The following is a 13874-nucleotide window of genomic DNA, read 5'->3' as shown; positions in this document are numbered from 1 at the left end:
ATGTATGCAAATATTTGATTTTTATGTAGTCTGCAAAAATAAGATTTATTTTTTTACATAGATAATGTTGCTTTATTGTTTAGCACCATGTAATGTCTGCCATCTTTTCTATTCTAAAATGCAGTGCCATTTCTGTCATTTATAATTTTTAATATATGTAACTGTGGTTTTTGTAGGGTTTTCTCTTTACTTTCGCTTTGGCCTATTTACACTGTTTATCCTCAGAACAAACCCTATCACTTTTTTATTTAATGTAGCCTTGTAAGAAGTTTTGAAATGTGCAAAGATTAAATTCTTGCCTCCTTTAGTAGAGTTATGCCTCTTCTTGGTAATTTATTTTTTACGTCTAATTAATTCTTCTGTATTCTCATTTTAGAATCAAGTTATCAAGTTATAGCAAAAAACATCTACTAGAATTTGGACATAATTACACAAAGTAGAGCAGCTTGGGGAGAACTGACATTTTTATGGTTCTGAAGCTTTTTATCTATAAACATGATAAAGCCTGACATTTATTCATGCCTCCTTTAATGTCTGTCTAAAAAGTCTTACAATTTTTTATTAAGGTCTTCAGATAAGTTTTATAGTTCTATTCCTAAAGACCTTATTTCTTGCTCTAATACATTTTGTGAATTACATTTACTACTACTCTTGGAAGGTGTATAAAATTCAAATAACCATTGTATAAATCTGGTATATCGTAGAAACTTGCTGAATTCTTATTAATAGAGTAGTAATTGGTGTATTTTCAAGAAGTTTTCTCTTTGGACATCACTACAAATAATGAATGTTTTATTTTTTAGTTTATTTTTTCTTCCATTTCTTTATCTGGCTGTATTACACTGACTGGCACCTTCAGTATAATGCAGACAGAAAGCACGGAGATGTTTTATTGCAAACGGGCATGATTGGAAGAATGGAAGGAATTATTTTAGCCATATTTGTAAACAAATTACCACACAGTGATTTTTAGGTTTTCTTCTTATTTAATTTTCCTCCTCTACTATTTTTAAAATTATGTTCTATATCTTTATTCTTTTAATGTACAGTAGTTCCTCTCTATATTGCAGTTCACTTATTGCAGCCTCACTGTATCGCGGGATTTAAAAAAATATTATATTTAATTATTTACCTCGGATTTTTCGCTATATCACGGGACTTTGTGGTACTGTACAGTAAATAATAAAATAAATGTAAGGTTCCTACTTCGCAGATTTTCACCTGTTGCGAGGGGGTCTAGAATGCAATACTTGGGATAAGTGAGGGATCACTGTATACCTTTGATATCTTAATTCTTTAACAATATAAGGTTTAAAACACTAGAAACCTTTAGAAGTCTTTTAACTCTCAACCTCACCTATTTATACCATATGCCATTCTTTCCCAGTGTTTTAAAATTATTGTACATTTTTTATAACCAGTTCTATTTTCTTTGCTTAACATACCTTAATCTTATGCCTTCCTCCTAAGATGATTTTTTTTTTTTTTTCTGAAGTACATGCCTTAAAAGTTCCTGGGTGTGAAATTCTAGGTTGAAAACCCCTTTTCTTTGTGTGGAAATGTACATCAGGCTTGTTTTGGGGAGATTGGTTTGCTAATTATAAAATTCTGGGTTGCAAGTCAATTCCTTTCAGCAGTCTGGATGCCGTGGGCTCTTACCTTCCTTCACGGCCTTGGAGACACTGCTTTGCTCCCATTTCTGTTTCTTTGTTTCTAAACTAAATTACGTTTTTCTATGTCTATTTCTATTATTTGTTTTGGCTCAACATCAGAGGGCAACGCTAACCAAGAACTATTTTAGAACTAACTCTTGCCTGGCATTTTAGGTCACTCATTGTGGATTGAGGCTCAAGTCCGCGTGCCGTCGCCCACCCAGGTGACAGATTCTTGTGTGAGAGGGTTTCCCCATTCCTCCTGGGCCACAGATGAGAAGGACCCATGTCCTCAGTGTCTCTTCTAGTGGGGCGGTGCTTTTCAGTCTTCCCTTCATTGAGGGGCTGTCTCTTTGGGCACACCAGAGGATTCTAGGCCTATTCAAACTTTCCTGTATGGCTTTTCAAAGAACAGTTTTAAGATGCCCCCAAGGCAGTGCTGTTAACTCCTTTTGGAGTCCTGTTCCTGTTTGTTTTTACTGCTTCAGAGAATTTCCTTTATTTTCTAGCCAACTCAGTCATGCATTAAATTTTATTTTATCCAGTACCTTTATGCACTCTGTTGTGAAACTTTTTGATGTCTACTTCTCAGTATGGTTGAAAATAGAGACCTCTGTTGGATTTTTTCAATTACAATAGCCTCAAGATAATTTTGTATCAGTACCTTCCTCTTAATGACTTCGTAGTACTCCACTGTACACGGGCACCAAAGCTTACTTGCTGACTTACTTATAAACCTCCTAGCCCACAACATTGCTTTTAAAAGAAAAAGAATAAGAGAACAAATGTGTACATTTCTCACAGTGCATATTTGTATAATACCTATTCCTGAATGTTAAACTGCAGGGTCAAAAACGAGATTGGCCTTATTCTCGATGCCTCTTTATTCCACATACCCCTCCCCAATTTGCCTCACATCTGCCTAATTATTATTCACTGCTGTGGATTTCCTCAACATGTCAGCTTCCCTCTGACCTCATTGCCTTTCCCCTAGCCTAACCCAAAATGATCTCTTGCTTTTATTATGCTAATCCCTTTGTAAAATGTCTCATTTTCCCTTATTACAGTCAGTCTGTTCTAGCGGAGTCACCAGTGAACCTCCCAAGAGCCTGCAGTCTTCAGGAAAAGACTGTATTATGTTCAGTATCGTGATTGTTAAAGTATATGGATGGTGCTCATTAAAATTTAGATACATTTAAATTATATCTAATATATTTTAAGATATTTCCAGTGACTGAGATATGTCTGTAAAGTACTTCCTATTTGCCCTCCACGTTAGATAATAAACTATTACCTGCATATTTTTTATGACTGAGCCTCAGCTTTCCTTCCTTTGGTCCTGGACACTTGGCTAAGACCCCTCAGAAAGATGACTTGCAACCAAATTGTTCTGTTCTTGTAGCAGAACCCCAAGTACTTTTCTTTTTCTTTTTTGATTTATTTATTGTTTTTTCTATTACGGTTGTCCCACATTTTCCCCCATTGCTATCCCCCCAGCCCACCCCTTCTCCCACAGTCAGTACCCCCCCCATTGTCCATGCCCATGGCCAAATACTTTTCTTAATGGCTGATGCCACACTTCCTAGTTTATTGAAGAAAAGTCATCCAGAAACTGAATTTATGACTGTCACTGAAAAATTTTTAGACCTTTTAACTTAAGTGTGTATCTGTATTTTAAGTGTGTTTCTTTCAGAGAGCATACAGTTAAACCTTACTTTTCTAAAACCTAATCTGACAAATCCTGCCTTTTAATTGGAGTGTTTCAATCATTTATACTTAATATAACTATCAGTATGGCTGGACTTAATTCATCATTCTCATATATGCCTTTTCTTTTTTCTATTCTCTGCCTAGTTGAGTATTTTATGAGTATTCCATTTTATTTCTACCACTGGCTTACAATCTAAATTTTTTTTGGTTTATTTTTAGTGGTTTCTATAGGGTTTATATTGTGGATCTTCAGCTTATCACAGCCTATCTTCAAATAATAGTCCATAACTTCAAAGATAATGCAAGAACTTTACAACAGTAAATTCCAGTCCCCCCCCATTTTGTATTATTATTGTCATATATTTACTTCTATATACACTATAATCAAAACAATATGTTGTTCATACTTTTGTTTTTAACATTTATCTTTGAAGTAAATTTGAAACAAGGAAACTTATATTTATCAACCCATTAGCATTTCTAGTGTTTTTCATTCATTTGTATAGATCTAAGTTTCTATCTGGTATCATTTTCTTTCTGCCTGAATAACTTTCTTTAAATTTTTTTATTATTTAGATCTGCAAGGGCCAAATCTTTTCACATTTGATTGCACATATGCGGGACCATTTACTGTTGTTCAAGGTCATCAAGTCTTGATTAATTTTTTTGGTCTTCTCCTCTGTATTCTTCAGTTGGATTAGTTTCTGTTGTTATCTTCAAGTTCACTCATTGGTCTTAGTTTCTGAAATGTCTTTTCTCATGTTATTTTATAATTATGTCAATTTTTATTTGCAGTTCAAGTGAATTTTTGTTTCAGATACTATATTTTCATCTCTACAAGTACCACTTGGTCCTTAGTTTTTGTATCTTCCATTGTCATAAACTGTATGTTTACGTCCCCCTCAATTTTCTGTGTTACTACCCTCAATGTGATGGTAGTAAGACGTGAGGCCTTTGGGATGGATCCCTTATAATGGGATTAGTATCTTTATAGAAAGAGACCCACGAGAGCTCAGCTCACCTCTCTCTCTGCTCTATACTGTGTGAAAGCACAGTGAGAAGTTGGCCACCCACCCACGAGGAAGAGGGCTCTTACCAGATTCCCGAACATATTGACACCCTGATCTTGGACCTCCAGCCTCCAGAACCACGAGAAATTAATTCTTGTTATTTAAGCCAAACCATCCATAATATTTTGTTACAGCGTCCTGAGCAGACTAAGAAATACATTTTCCTCTTATGTTCATTAAAAAAAAATTGAGCATAGTTATAATAGCTTCTTTAGTTTTAATGTTCTTATTTGCTAGTTCTTATTTGCTGTTTTTATTGACTTATTCATCTTCTGGTAATTGATTACATTTTCCTGATATGTGGTTGGTCTATTATCTATTAAATGCTAGACACTCTGATTGTTATGTTGTTAAATTGTGGATTTTATGTATATTGATAAAACATATTTGGCTTTGTTTGGGCAGACACTTTAAATTACTTGTGATTCAGTTTGATACTTTAAGATGTGTTTTAAACTTTTCTGGGACTAGTCTAGTGTTTCCTTTATACTAATACAGGTCCTACTAAAAAGGCTCTTACCCTACCCCCATCGGGGTGTCTAATAATTATCCTTTCCTAGGTAGTCAACAACAGCTCCCCATGCTGGCTCTTCAGACTTTAAATTGCTCTTGGCCCTGTGTGAACTTGGGGGATTGTTCAATTTATAGTTCCATGGTTGTTTTTTGCTTTGGCATACAGAATTTCATTCTATAGATGTGCTGGCTAATAGCACAAGGTCTGAGACCTCAAAGCTGTCCTCTCTCTGGAACTCTGCCTCCCACACTCAGCTACTTCAAAGTCCTCAAACTCCTATCTTACTTCTTCAACTCAGCAAAACTGGTTGGCTTTTTTGGGGTTTTCCTGCGAGGTAGAGTCCATGGTCAGGAAATTGCCTGCAGACAGAGACTAAGAAGTTTGTAAGACTCCAGTGTGTTCACCTTCTCTCAGAGATCAGAGCCCTGTGCTGCCTTGTCCAGTATATGAAAACTATTGTTTCATAGATTTTATCTAGGTTCTGGTTGATTACAGGAGGTAAGTTGGATTTATGTTAATAAAGTCTGAAGTGGAAATCTCTTTCCATTGGTTTAAAGTGAATGCAGTTCAGTCTCCTCTGCTTTGCTTATTATAAAGCCACACCGTAGGAGGCTGGACCTGCCTCTGTACACAGCTTTTTAGCCAACGATTTCCCATTAGATTTCCCGTCTGGTCTTCTTTAAGTTCTTCCTTCTTGACATCCTGGGCTATGGTGCACTTAGGCCTCTGCGCTGTTTTTCCTGCTATTCGTTGTTTAAATGCTCTCACAAGTCCCTGGTTCTTTTCACTTGATTAAGACGTGTTCATTATTTTCATCCCAGCTCAGTATATACTTACTAACGTCTCTCTCAGTAGGTGCATATTTCACTTAAGTGTGCTTATGACACATTTGAGAGTACGTCTTTGGAGCTGGACTGCGTGAGTTTGAATCCTATCTCTTTCTCTTAATATTTTTGGAACCTTAGGCAAGTTATTTAATTGCTAATTTTCTCCTTGTAAAATGGGAATAATTGCGGTGCCTTTCTTAGAGAGTTTTATAATTGTGGGTTATTACATGTAAATAATTAGAATAGCAATATAAATATTTATATTAGCATCCCCATTAAAATACAGCAGGTCCTCAAATGACATCATTTCATTCACTATCGTTTTATTAGAATGTTGATAACAGGCCTTATGAACTGAACTCTTGTTTATATCAACCGCCCAATGGCAAAACTGGTTTCATTATGCATTGTTTTACTTGAAGTTGATGACATGGAGTGAGGACTTACTGTGTCTTTCTAATGGTTATCCCCGCCTCTCTCTTCTCATCTTAACATTTTCTTAAAGGGAAAGACTATATAATATATATCTATAGGTAAGCCCCTGACAAAGTTCCAATGTGGGCACTCAATGTTTGGTTGAAATATTGTCACATTAAATTATGTGGTTTTTGTTTCTAGGATTGGAATATTCCAGCCTTCCTACTATACTTCAAGCATTGTTTTGGCCAGTAAAGTTAGGAAAAGAAAGCACATCAGAAAAGATGTTCTAGTTTTCAGATTTTTGTATCAAGCAGTTTTGTGTTTCGAAAATTTGAATCTACGATATAGAATTAATTGATATCGCATTTAATGTTGAAAGTTTAGTCTTAAAACATGCACTTGCATATTTCTAGTTAAAGGCACATAGAGATTTTTGTTTTATCTTAATTGAAGTTCAGCATGGAATTAGTAAGAAAGTTGTGCTTGATTTATCTTCTTCAGTAAGGTAGTGTTACTTGGTAAAGAAAAAAAAAAGCAATTGCTCTGAATGTGGCTTTATTTTTATGCTGCATTAGTGAAAGTCCATGAAAGATTTGCTTAACCTATAGGTGGCAAAATACATAGGTTTAGGGTATGACTGATATTAAAACTCGGTGGAGTAAGCACTTTTCCATTTGAAAATCAACAGCTCTTTTACATGGTGTTGTCTACAGAACGTAAAATCCATGCATACACATCAGGTTTTCCCATGTCTTTTTCACTTTGAGTTTAAAGTGAAGATTTAAGATGGAATTTTATTGTGGGCCACTTCGATATGTACATCAGGCTAGGCGATAATAGCATGTGACATTCTTGTATTTTAGGGTGAGCCAGGAGCTACATACAGCACATTTTTTGAGGGAAGCACCATTTATTATTGTGTATGTGTTTCTTGAGTTTTTTATAGCAAGCACCTAAATATTATATTTATATATACTTATATTTCTAGGGACATAAATGGTCTACAATTTTATACAGAAGGTTCAAGTAACTAACCCTCACCATGAATTATTGCAAAGATCAAGTTGTAATTGTATACGTGTAGATATTGGCTTTCTTCCTCCACAGTATTGGTTTTATTGTGCTGAGAACATTCATTTGCAGCACCAAGGAAAGACTGTACTGAGACTTACGGTTTGTTTTTGTTTTGTTTTATTTTTATCTTCATTTTTGCTCTCTAAAGAAAGAACTTCTGATATTCATTCTTTGTCTGGACATATATAAAGTCCTTAAATTGACTTGACTCTAAATTCACTGTGTCAAAGAAGCAGTGTGTCAAAAATCTCAAAACCAAAGCAATATATCTGCAATTGAATGACAACTTCAAATGACTCAGAGGAAAGGCAGTGCGTATGTCTAAAAACGAACTCACACTGGCTGCACTTAAAAGCAGCTGAAATGCACATTCATAGATAATTATAAACAAAAACTAGTTAACACTTTAAATAAAAAGATAAATGGCAAAAAGATTTAGAGCCCAGACAAGCAGATGAAAGGGTCCGAAGTTGCCTTCCATCTGATATTATTCAAATGCAACTCTGTCTCCAATTACCTGGAATATGTGGTATTCCCTCATGAAAGCCCAAGACCCGAAAGGGCGTCCGTTCCGTGCCTCTGCCTACACTCAGTCATTTGGAACAAGTTCAGCAGAAATATTTAACATTGCAAACGAGTCTGGAGCCAGACAGGCGACTGCAGCCGCTAATCACCGGGTCAAAACAGTAACTTAGTAGGACAGCAACCACCAGAAAATATTTCTGGGGACAGAGATTTGGGAAGGAAGTATTCGTGCTGTTGGAGAACGCAAACCGAATGCCAAAGTGCTGGAAGAGAATCATGAAATCACTGTTTTTAACCAGTTGCTGATTTAGGGGTCTGGGGCCCTCTACACAAATAGTCTCTGGTAGAACTGGGCCTGAAAGGTGATCTTATGCCCTAACCCTAAAGTAAATAAAACAGATGAAAAAAAAATTAACCAAATAAGTATATGCTGCTGCTGTAAAGGTTCAGTGTTTCTTTTATTATATAGTTTCAACCACAGGCTTCCTCTGCTTCAAATTTCAGATCTCTAGCTCCTGAGATCTGGGGGAATGGGGGAAGCGGGACCATCTCTCCCACAGTTGCAATATTTTGATTAATATCTAAAACTCAGTTTGCCCCTGGGGTGCAGCAATTCATTGACTAGCTTCTTCAAAGCTCATTATTTCTTCAATTTTACATTTCATTTCTGTTCAAGTGGGTTTTATTCCCTGAAAATAGTCAGTACAAACCACTTCTTTTTACTTCACCTTCTTTTAAAATTTCTCTTACATTTTATTTTTCAATTACAATTGTTTGTATTACTTCAGGTGTACAGCATCGTTGTTAGACAATCATATACTTTACAAAGTGGTCCTCCCAATATTTCTAGTCCCCACATAACATCATACACAGTTATTACAATATTATCGACTACCATTTCCTAGGCTGTACTTTTCAGCCCTGTAACTTCTGAAAGCCACATTACTCTTCCCTCCCCTCTAGCATCAGTAGAGAATTGGTTTATTCCACCATCTTGTTTTCCTGCTTGTCTCCACCTCAAACTCTGTTTTCAGTATATCCAATCTCAGAACATTTTCTCGGTGTTGAATCTCAAACATCAAAATACGCATAGTTACCCATAATATGTATGGAAGAAAATATGGTATGCTTTAGAAGAACATTGCAGACTTTTCAAAAATTATTTTATCTTGGATTTCAGTAGTTTCTTCTTAAAGTTATGAAAGACACCATTGTCCCCCTTACTGCAATTCCATTTACCACTGTGTGTGTCTCTCTCTCAAAAAAAAAAAAAAGGACTAAGAAACTGTTAACTTCTTCTTGTGCTATAAACTACTTTGGGAGTTCATTATTGACTTATGAAAACCACAACACAGAAAAATTAACTAGAAATTGAAAAAAGAAAAGATATTAAATATACTTTAGACTTATTCCTTAATTTGGTAAAGGTCTTTGAGTCTACTATAATATTTCTTGGCCTTTAATTTCTGTTATAAGGAGGTACCCTTGTAGCAGTGTGTAAACCCCATTCTGGGTATGGGTTCTACCTATAGTAGGATTAAGATATGTGTTGCCCCTACAATGAAAAATGTTTTGCATTTGAAAGCAACACGTACCAGTTCTTTTTTTTTATAGTAATTGCAATGTGAAGAAGAGAGGAAAGACAAGAAGGTTATTACCAGGCATCAATTGATTTATACGTGCAGACTTCAGAGATATTGTGGGTTCAGTTTCAGGCCACCGCAATAAAGTAAGCATCGTCATAAAGCGAGTCATAATCCTTTTGGTTTTCCAGTGCATATAAAAGTTAGGTTTGCTCTATGCTTTGGTCTGTTGTGTGCAATAGCATTATATCTACAAAACCAATGTGCATTCCCTTAATTAAAAATACTTCATTGAGAAATAAAAAATGCTAGCTATCATTTGAGCCTGTTGGAGAAATGACACCAACAAACTTGCTTGATATAGGGTTGCCACAAACCTTCAATTTGTAAAAAACACAGTGTCTGCAAAACGTAATAAAGTGAAGGACAGTAAAATGAGATATGCCTGTACATTATTTACTCTTCCCCCAAAAGAAATTACTACCCTGTTTTAATGATGAAGAAAAGTTATTAAATCTAAATGATTATCAGTGTTAGTAACATCTCACACAATTCGGTGGCTGATCTAGAATTCACACCTGGGTCTTTGTGACTTTGAACCTCATAGTCTAGCCCCAAACACTGGCCTTGGTGGGCTCTGGATATGAGGGGCAGAGTGGAAAGGGCACCTTTCAAGGAAGTGTAGCTTTTCCATACAAGGTGTGGGCAAGACTGTTGTTTCCAGGCATCTGAAGGCAGGCAGGCCCTTCCTTGTCTCATAGGGTCCCTCTGTGGAAGGTGGTCAAGTCTTTCTGAAAGGCTGGGGCACCAAGAGCCTTTGGTGATTGGGCGCCAACTTAAAAATGGCCATAAGCCAAGACTTATGCCTATTTGTCTATTTTAAATGCTGTTTTAACTCTCAGATAGTCACCAATAGCAGGAACAACAGAAGGCTGCCACCTACATGCTAGAAAGAATGGGAACGTGATCTTACTTGAAGTAGAAAGTTGGAATCTTCTCATATAGTTTATTTACCATATTTTATTATAAGAAAGATTATTGATAGAAGATTATAACTACTAAGAAACTGCTGCCAGATGCAGCACTGGCTTTCAAAGCTGGTCACAAAGCGGCATGTGCCATGAGAACTTAACTGAAAATACCTTTTATATCTCTGAAAATATAAGTCAGGGAATAAAATAATTACCAAGAATATTTGCATATAGAAAATAATTTTATTTTCTGTGTCACCTTTGGCAAAAGCTCAAGAGGCTCTGCCTATACCACAGTCGCACAAAAGTGTTTATTCAAACTGAAAACCACAGTTGATGTAAGATTTCGGTCACTACATGTGATGAGCTTGGGTACTCCCTAAATGAATGGCAGAGTTCGGCTTATCGCGTTCCTGAAAGACATCTCCATTTTCACTAACTTAATTACACTTTATTTTAGTTTAGTAGGTTTCATCCTCCCTAACTGATGGAATCAGATCCTGCCATTGGTCACTAAGTTCACATCCTAAGTGTGTTTATAACAACTGTGACAATGAAGTGTCGATGCTGCGTTTATATAACCTTTACATTGAAAAATGGTGCCTCGTTGTTCTCAGAGAACTGAATTGCACCCCAACTTTCTAGAAAGGTTTTATATCTAAGGGCGCCATACAAAGAAAAATCTGTCCAAGTCCTTGATTTGTTGATTCTACACCAAGAGTTGAAATGTGTACCCCAATGCACGCTCCTTGATCTTACATTTGCCTGTTTATCAAAGTTGGTTACAGTTTGAATACACATATCCTCTTAGCCTCAAAAGTCATATAAAAATCATGGACCATAGGACATCTACTATATTCTCTGCTAACCCAGTTTGGTTTTATGATTGTAATATGGCATGGTTATTAGATTTGGGGAAAATGTCTGTTTTTATGTCTTTTGATAAAAAATCAATCTTCTGCCACTTTGGATGAAAGTTTGTTTTTTTTCCAACTAAACTCGCTCATACAGTGAAACAAGAGCTCCTTTATTACACATGAGAAGGAACCATTAGGAACAAGTAAAACTCATTTCATCCCATTCACCACAGTTTAAGGACTTACGCTTTTTGAAAAGCTGTAAGCACATGCTTTCTTTATCTGCATATAATATTGGACCGTAATAAAATAGCAGTTGAGGTATTCAGTTAAACATAATTATGTATTATATCACTTTAAGAATTTCAAGGGCTTGAAGCGCAACATTTTCAAAGGACATTTATTTAGTCCCTGCTGATTACTGAGGACACGATACTAAATATCTTTTACGTGTCAACAGATTAATCTATTTGTCTATTATTACATAGTTAATTTTAGCGGCTCAAAGAGGAATCGGACACAGGTGTCTGGCTTTCATTCTAGTGTGTTCTAAATTTCATAAATCATTTACTTGATGCTTTTAAAATAGTCCAGAAATTTTCTCCCAATCTTAGTCTTAATCTTTGTATTTTACGAAAGACAGAAAAAAAAGAAAAAGACATGCAAAGGCAATCGGAAGAATGTCCTTCCTAAAAATGATTTGCATTGTGGTGCTTTGCTGATTTTCCTTAAACAAACTCTCTGTGGCTCTAGAATTACTTCTGGAAGCAAACCATTTTTATGCAAGTCAGCCCAGAGCAGATTATATAAGACAGTGTGTACGTGTTGGAGCCTTTTTGAAGTAAAATCAGAACATTTATTCTATTTTTTAGGATGACTAATGATTGCCTGGTAAATAATTTGAAAACAGTCATGTAATCGCGTTTTCCAATTTGATCTTTGGGTTCGTGTCTGGTTATCATTCTTTATTTTTGGATAAAATAATAGCAAATGAATGGGTACATGATTTCCTTCCCACTTCCAATTAAGGGAAAATGTTAGTGTTTTACCTTGCGCCTTTGTAGAAATAATCTCTGCGTCTGTTCCACTGTGGTGTGGAGAGCATACCATTCCCATTTAGTTTTTTGACATGGTTTTTGTACCTTTGCTTGAAATAATTATTTTCAACTAATTATTGGTATTTAATTTTTGACAAATGCAATAGACGTGCTTATGACATTAGCTCGTGTTTTATTTTCTCAGGTTGATGTGACTGACAAAGAAATTACTTAGAAAAAAGAAATTATTTAGAATCTAAAAAGTTTTAGGAACTAGTATGAATGACCCATGGACATGGACAACGGGGTGGGGATTGCCTGTGGGCGAGTGGATGGGGTGGGGGGGACGGGGGAGAGCCATGGGGGAAAGACGGGACAGCTGTAATGAAACAACAGTAAATTAATTTAAAAAAATCTAAAAATTTCAATTGGTGATATACTATATCTGTGTCAATATAATAGTATTAACTTAGTCAAAAAATATATAATCTATTCAGTTATATCTATTCATATATTTAAAATAAGCTGGCTGGAATACATTAGAATTAATAATAGTAAATTATAATACATTTTATATTATTTGTATCATAGTTGCTTGAGTGAGTATTACTATTTATCATCTATCTTTTTCTTTTCTTGTATTTTCAGCTAAAATTGACCAAGAGGCAGAGGAGAACTCACTAACAGAGACTCATAAGTGGTGAGAAATTAAGTACCTTTTTTTAAACATTCCTTTTCAGAATAGGCTCTTAAAATAGTATGTTTTATCCCAAGAAACCAATCATTAAATCAGTTTTTATTTTCAAGCATAGAGAAGAAAAAGGAACTAATATAATAATGTACTTTATTTCCATATTGAGTTTCTGAATTTTATATTTGAGTCTGAATGATATATAAACCTGTTAAGTATCAAATTATTGTAAACAGTTTAGCACCTTCACTTTCAAAGAGGATTTAGGACTCTGGAAATACAAGGAAAAGGAAGGTAGCAGGAACATGTTTTAAGGAAGAAGGGCAAAGAGTTTGGTTATAGGAAACTGTTGTGTTTCCATGTTCAGAAGTAGAGTCCAGATAGGAAGCCATGGTCTTTGCTTATATACACCTCAGCTTCTAGAGTGGAGGTTTGCAGTCATGGGTGATCATAGAAAAGTATCTTAGAACTCTCCCTGCGTCTCTGCCTCAATTTTCTTCTCTTCTTTTTCTCTGTGTATAGTTAGGGTTCACCAGCAAACAGAACCAACAGGATGTAGATACATGTATACATATGTACATATGTTTGTGTGTGTGTGTATATATATACACACAGGGTGTCGTAGGAAGAGATGTTAAGGAATTGGCTCGTGGCAGCCTGGAGGTTATGGCAGAAGTAGATGTTATAATCTTCACTCTGAAAGCGTTATGGACACAGAATTCTTTCCTCCAGGGGGAACCACAGTTTTTTTTCTTAAGGCCCCCAACTGATTGGATGGGCCCATCAACATTACAGGGAGTAATCTGCTTTTCTCAAAGCCTACTGATTTACATGTTCATCACATCTGAAAAATACCTTCACAACAACATCTGAACTGGTATTTGACCCAAAACTGGTTACCATAGCCTAACCAAGGTAACATATCAAATTAACCATCACACTC

At 35.7% G+C, this 13874-nt stretch overlaps 1 protein-coding gene across 1 annotated transcript in view; it reads left to right on the top strand.

The window, feature by feature from the left end:
- The window catches only part of FMN2 (formin 2), a 261959-nt gene that overhangs the window by 188132 nt on the left and 59953 nt on the right, over positions 1 to 13874 (top strand). The window contains exon 15 of the mRNA XM_090263236.1: positions 12889 to 12940. Coding sequence (XP_090119362.1) covers positions 12889 to 12940 — 52 coding nt within the window. The remainder of the gene's footprint in view (positions 1 to 12888; positions 12941 to 13874) is intronic.

Source organism: Furipterus horrens, unplaced genomic scaffold, assembly GCF_987537825.1.
Source record: "Furipterus horrens unplaced genomic scaffold, mFurHor1.1.pri manual_scaffold_15, whole genome shotgun sequence".
NCBI classification, from domain to species: Eukaryota; Metazoa; Chordata; class Mammalia; order Chiroptera; family Furipteridae; genus Furipterus; species Furipterus horrens.
Note: the sequence above shows the minus strand (reverse complement) of the source record. Positions and strands in the feature narration are given on the sequence as shown.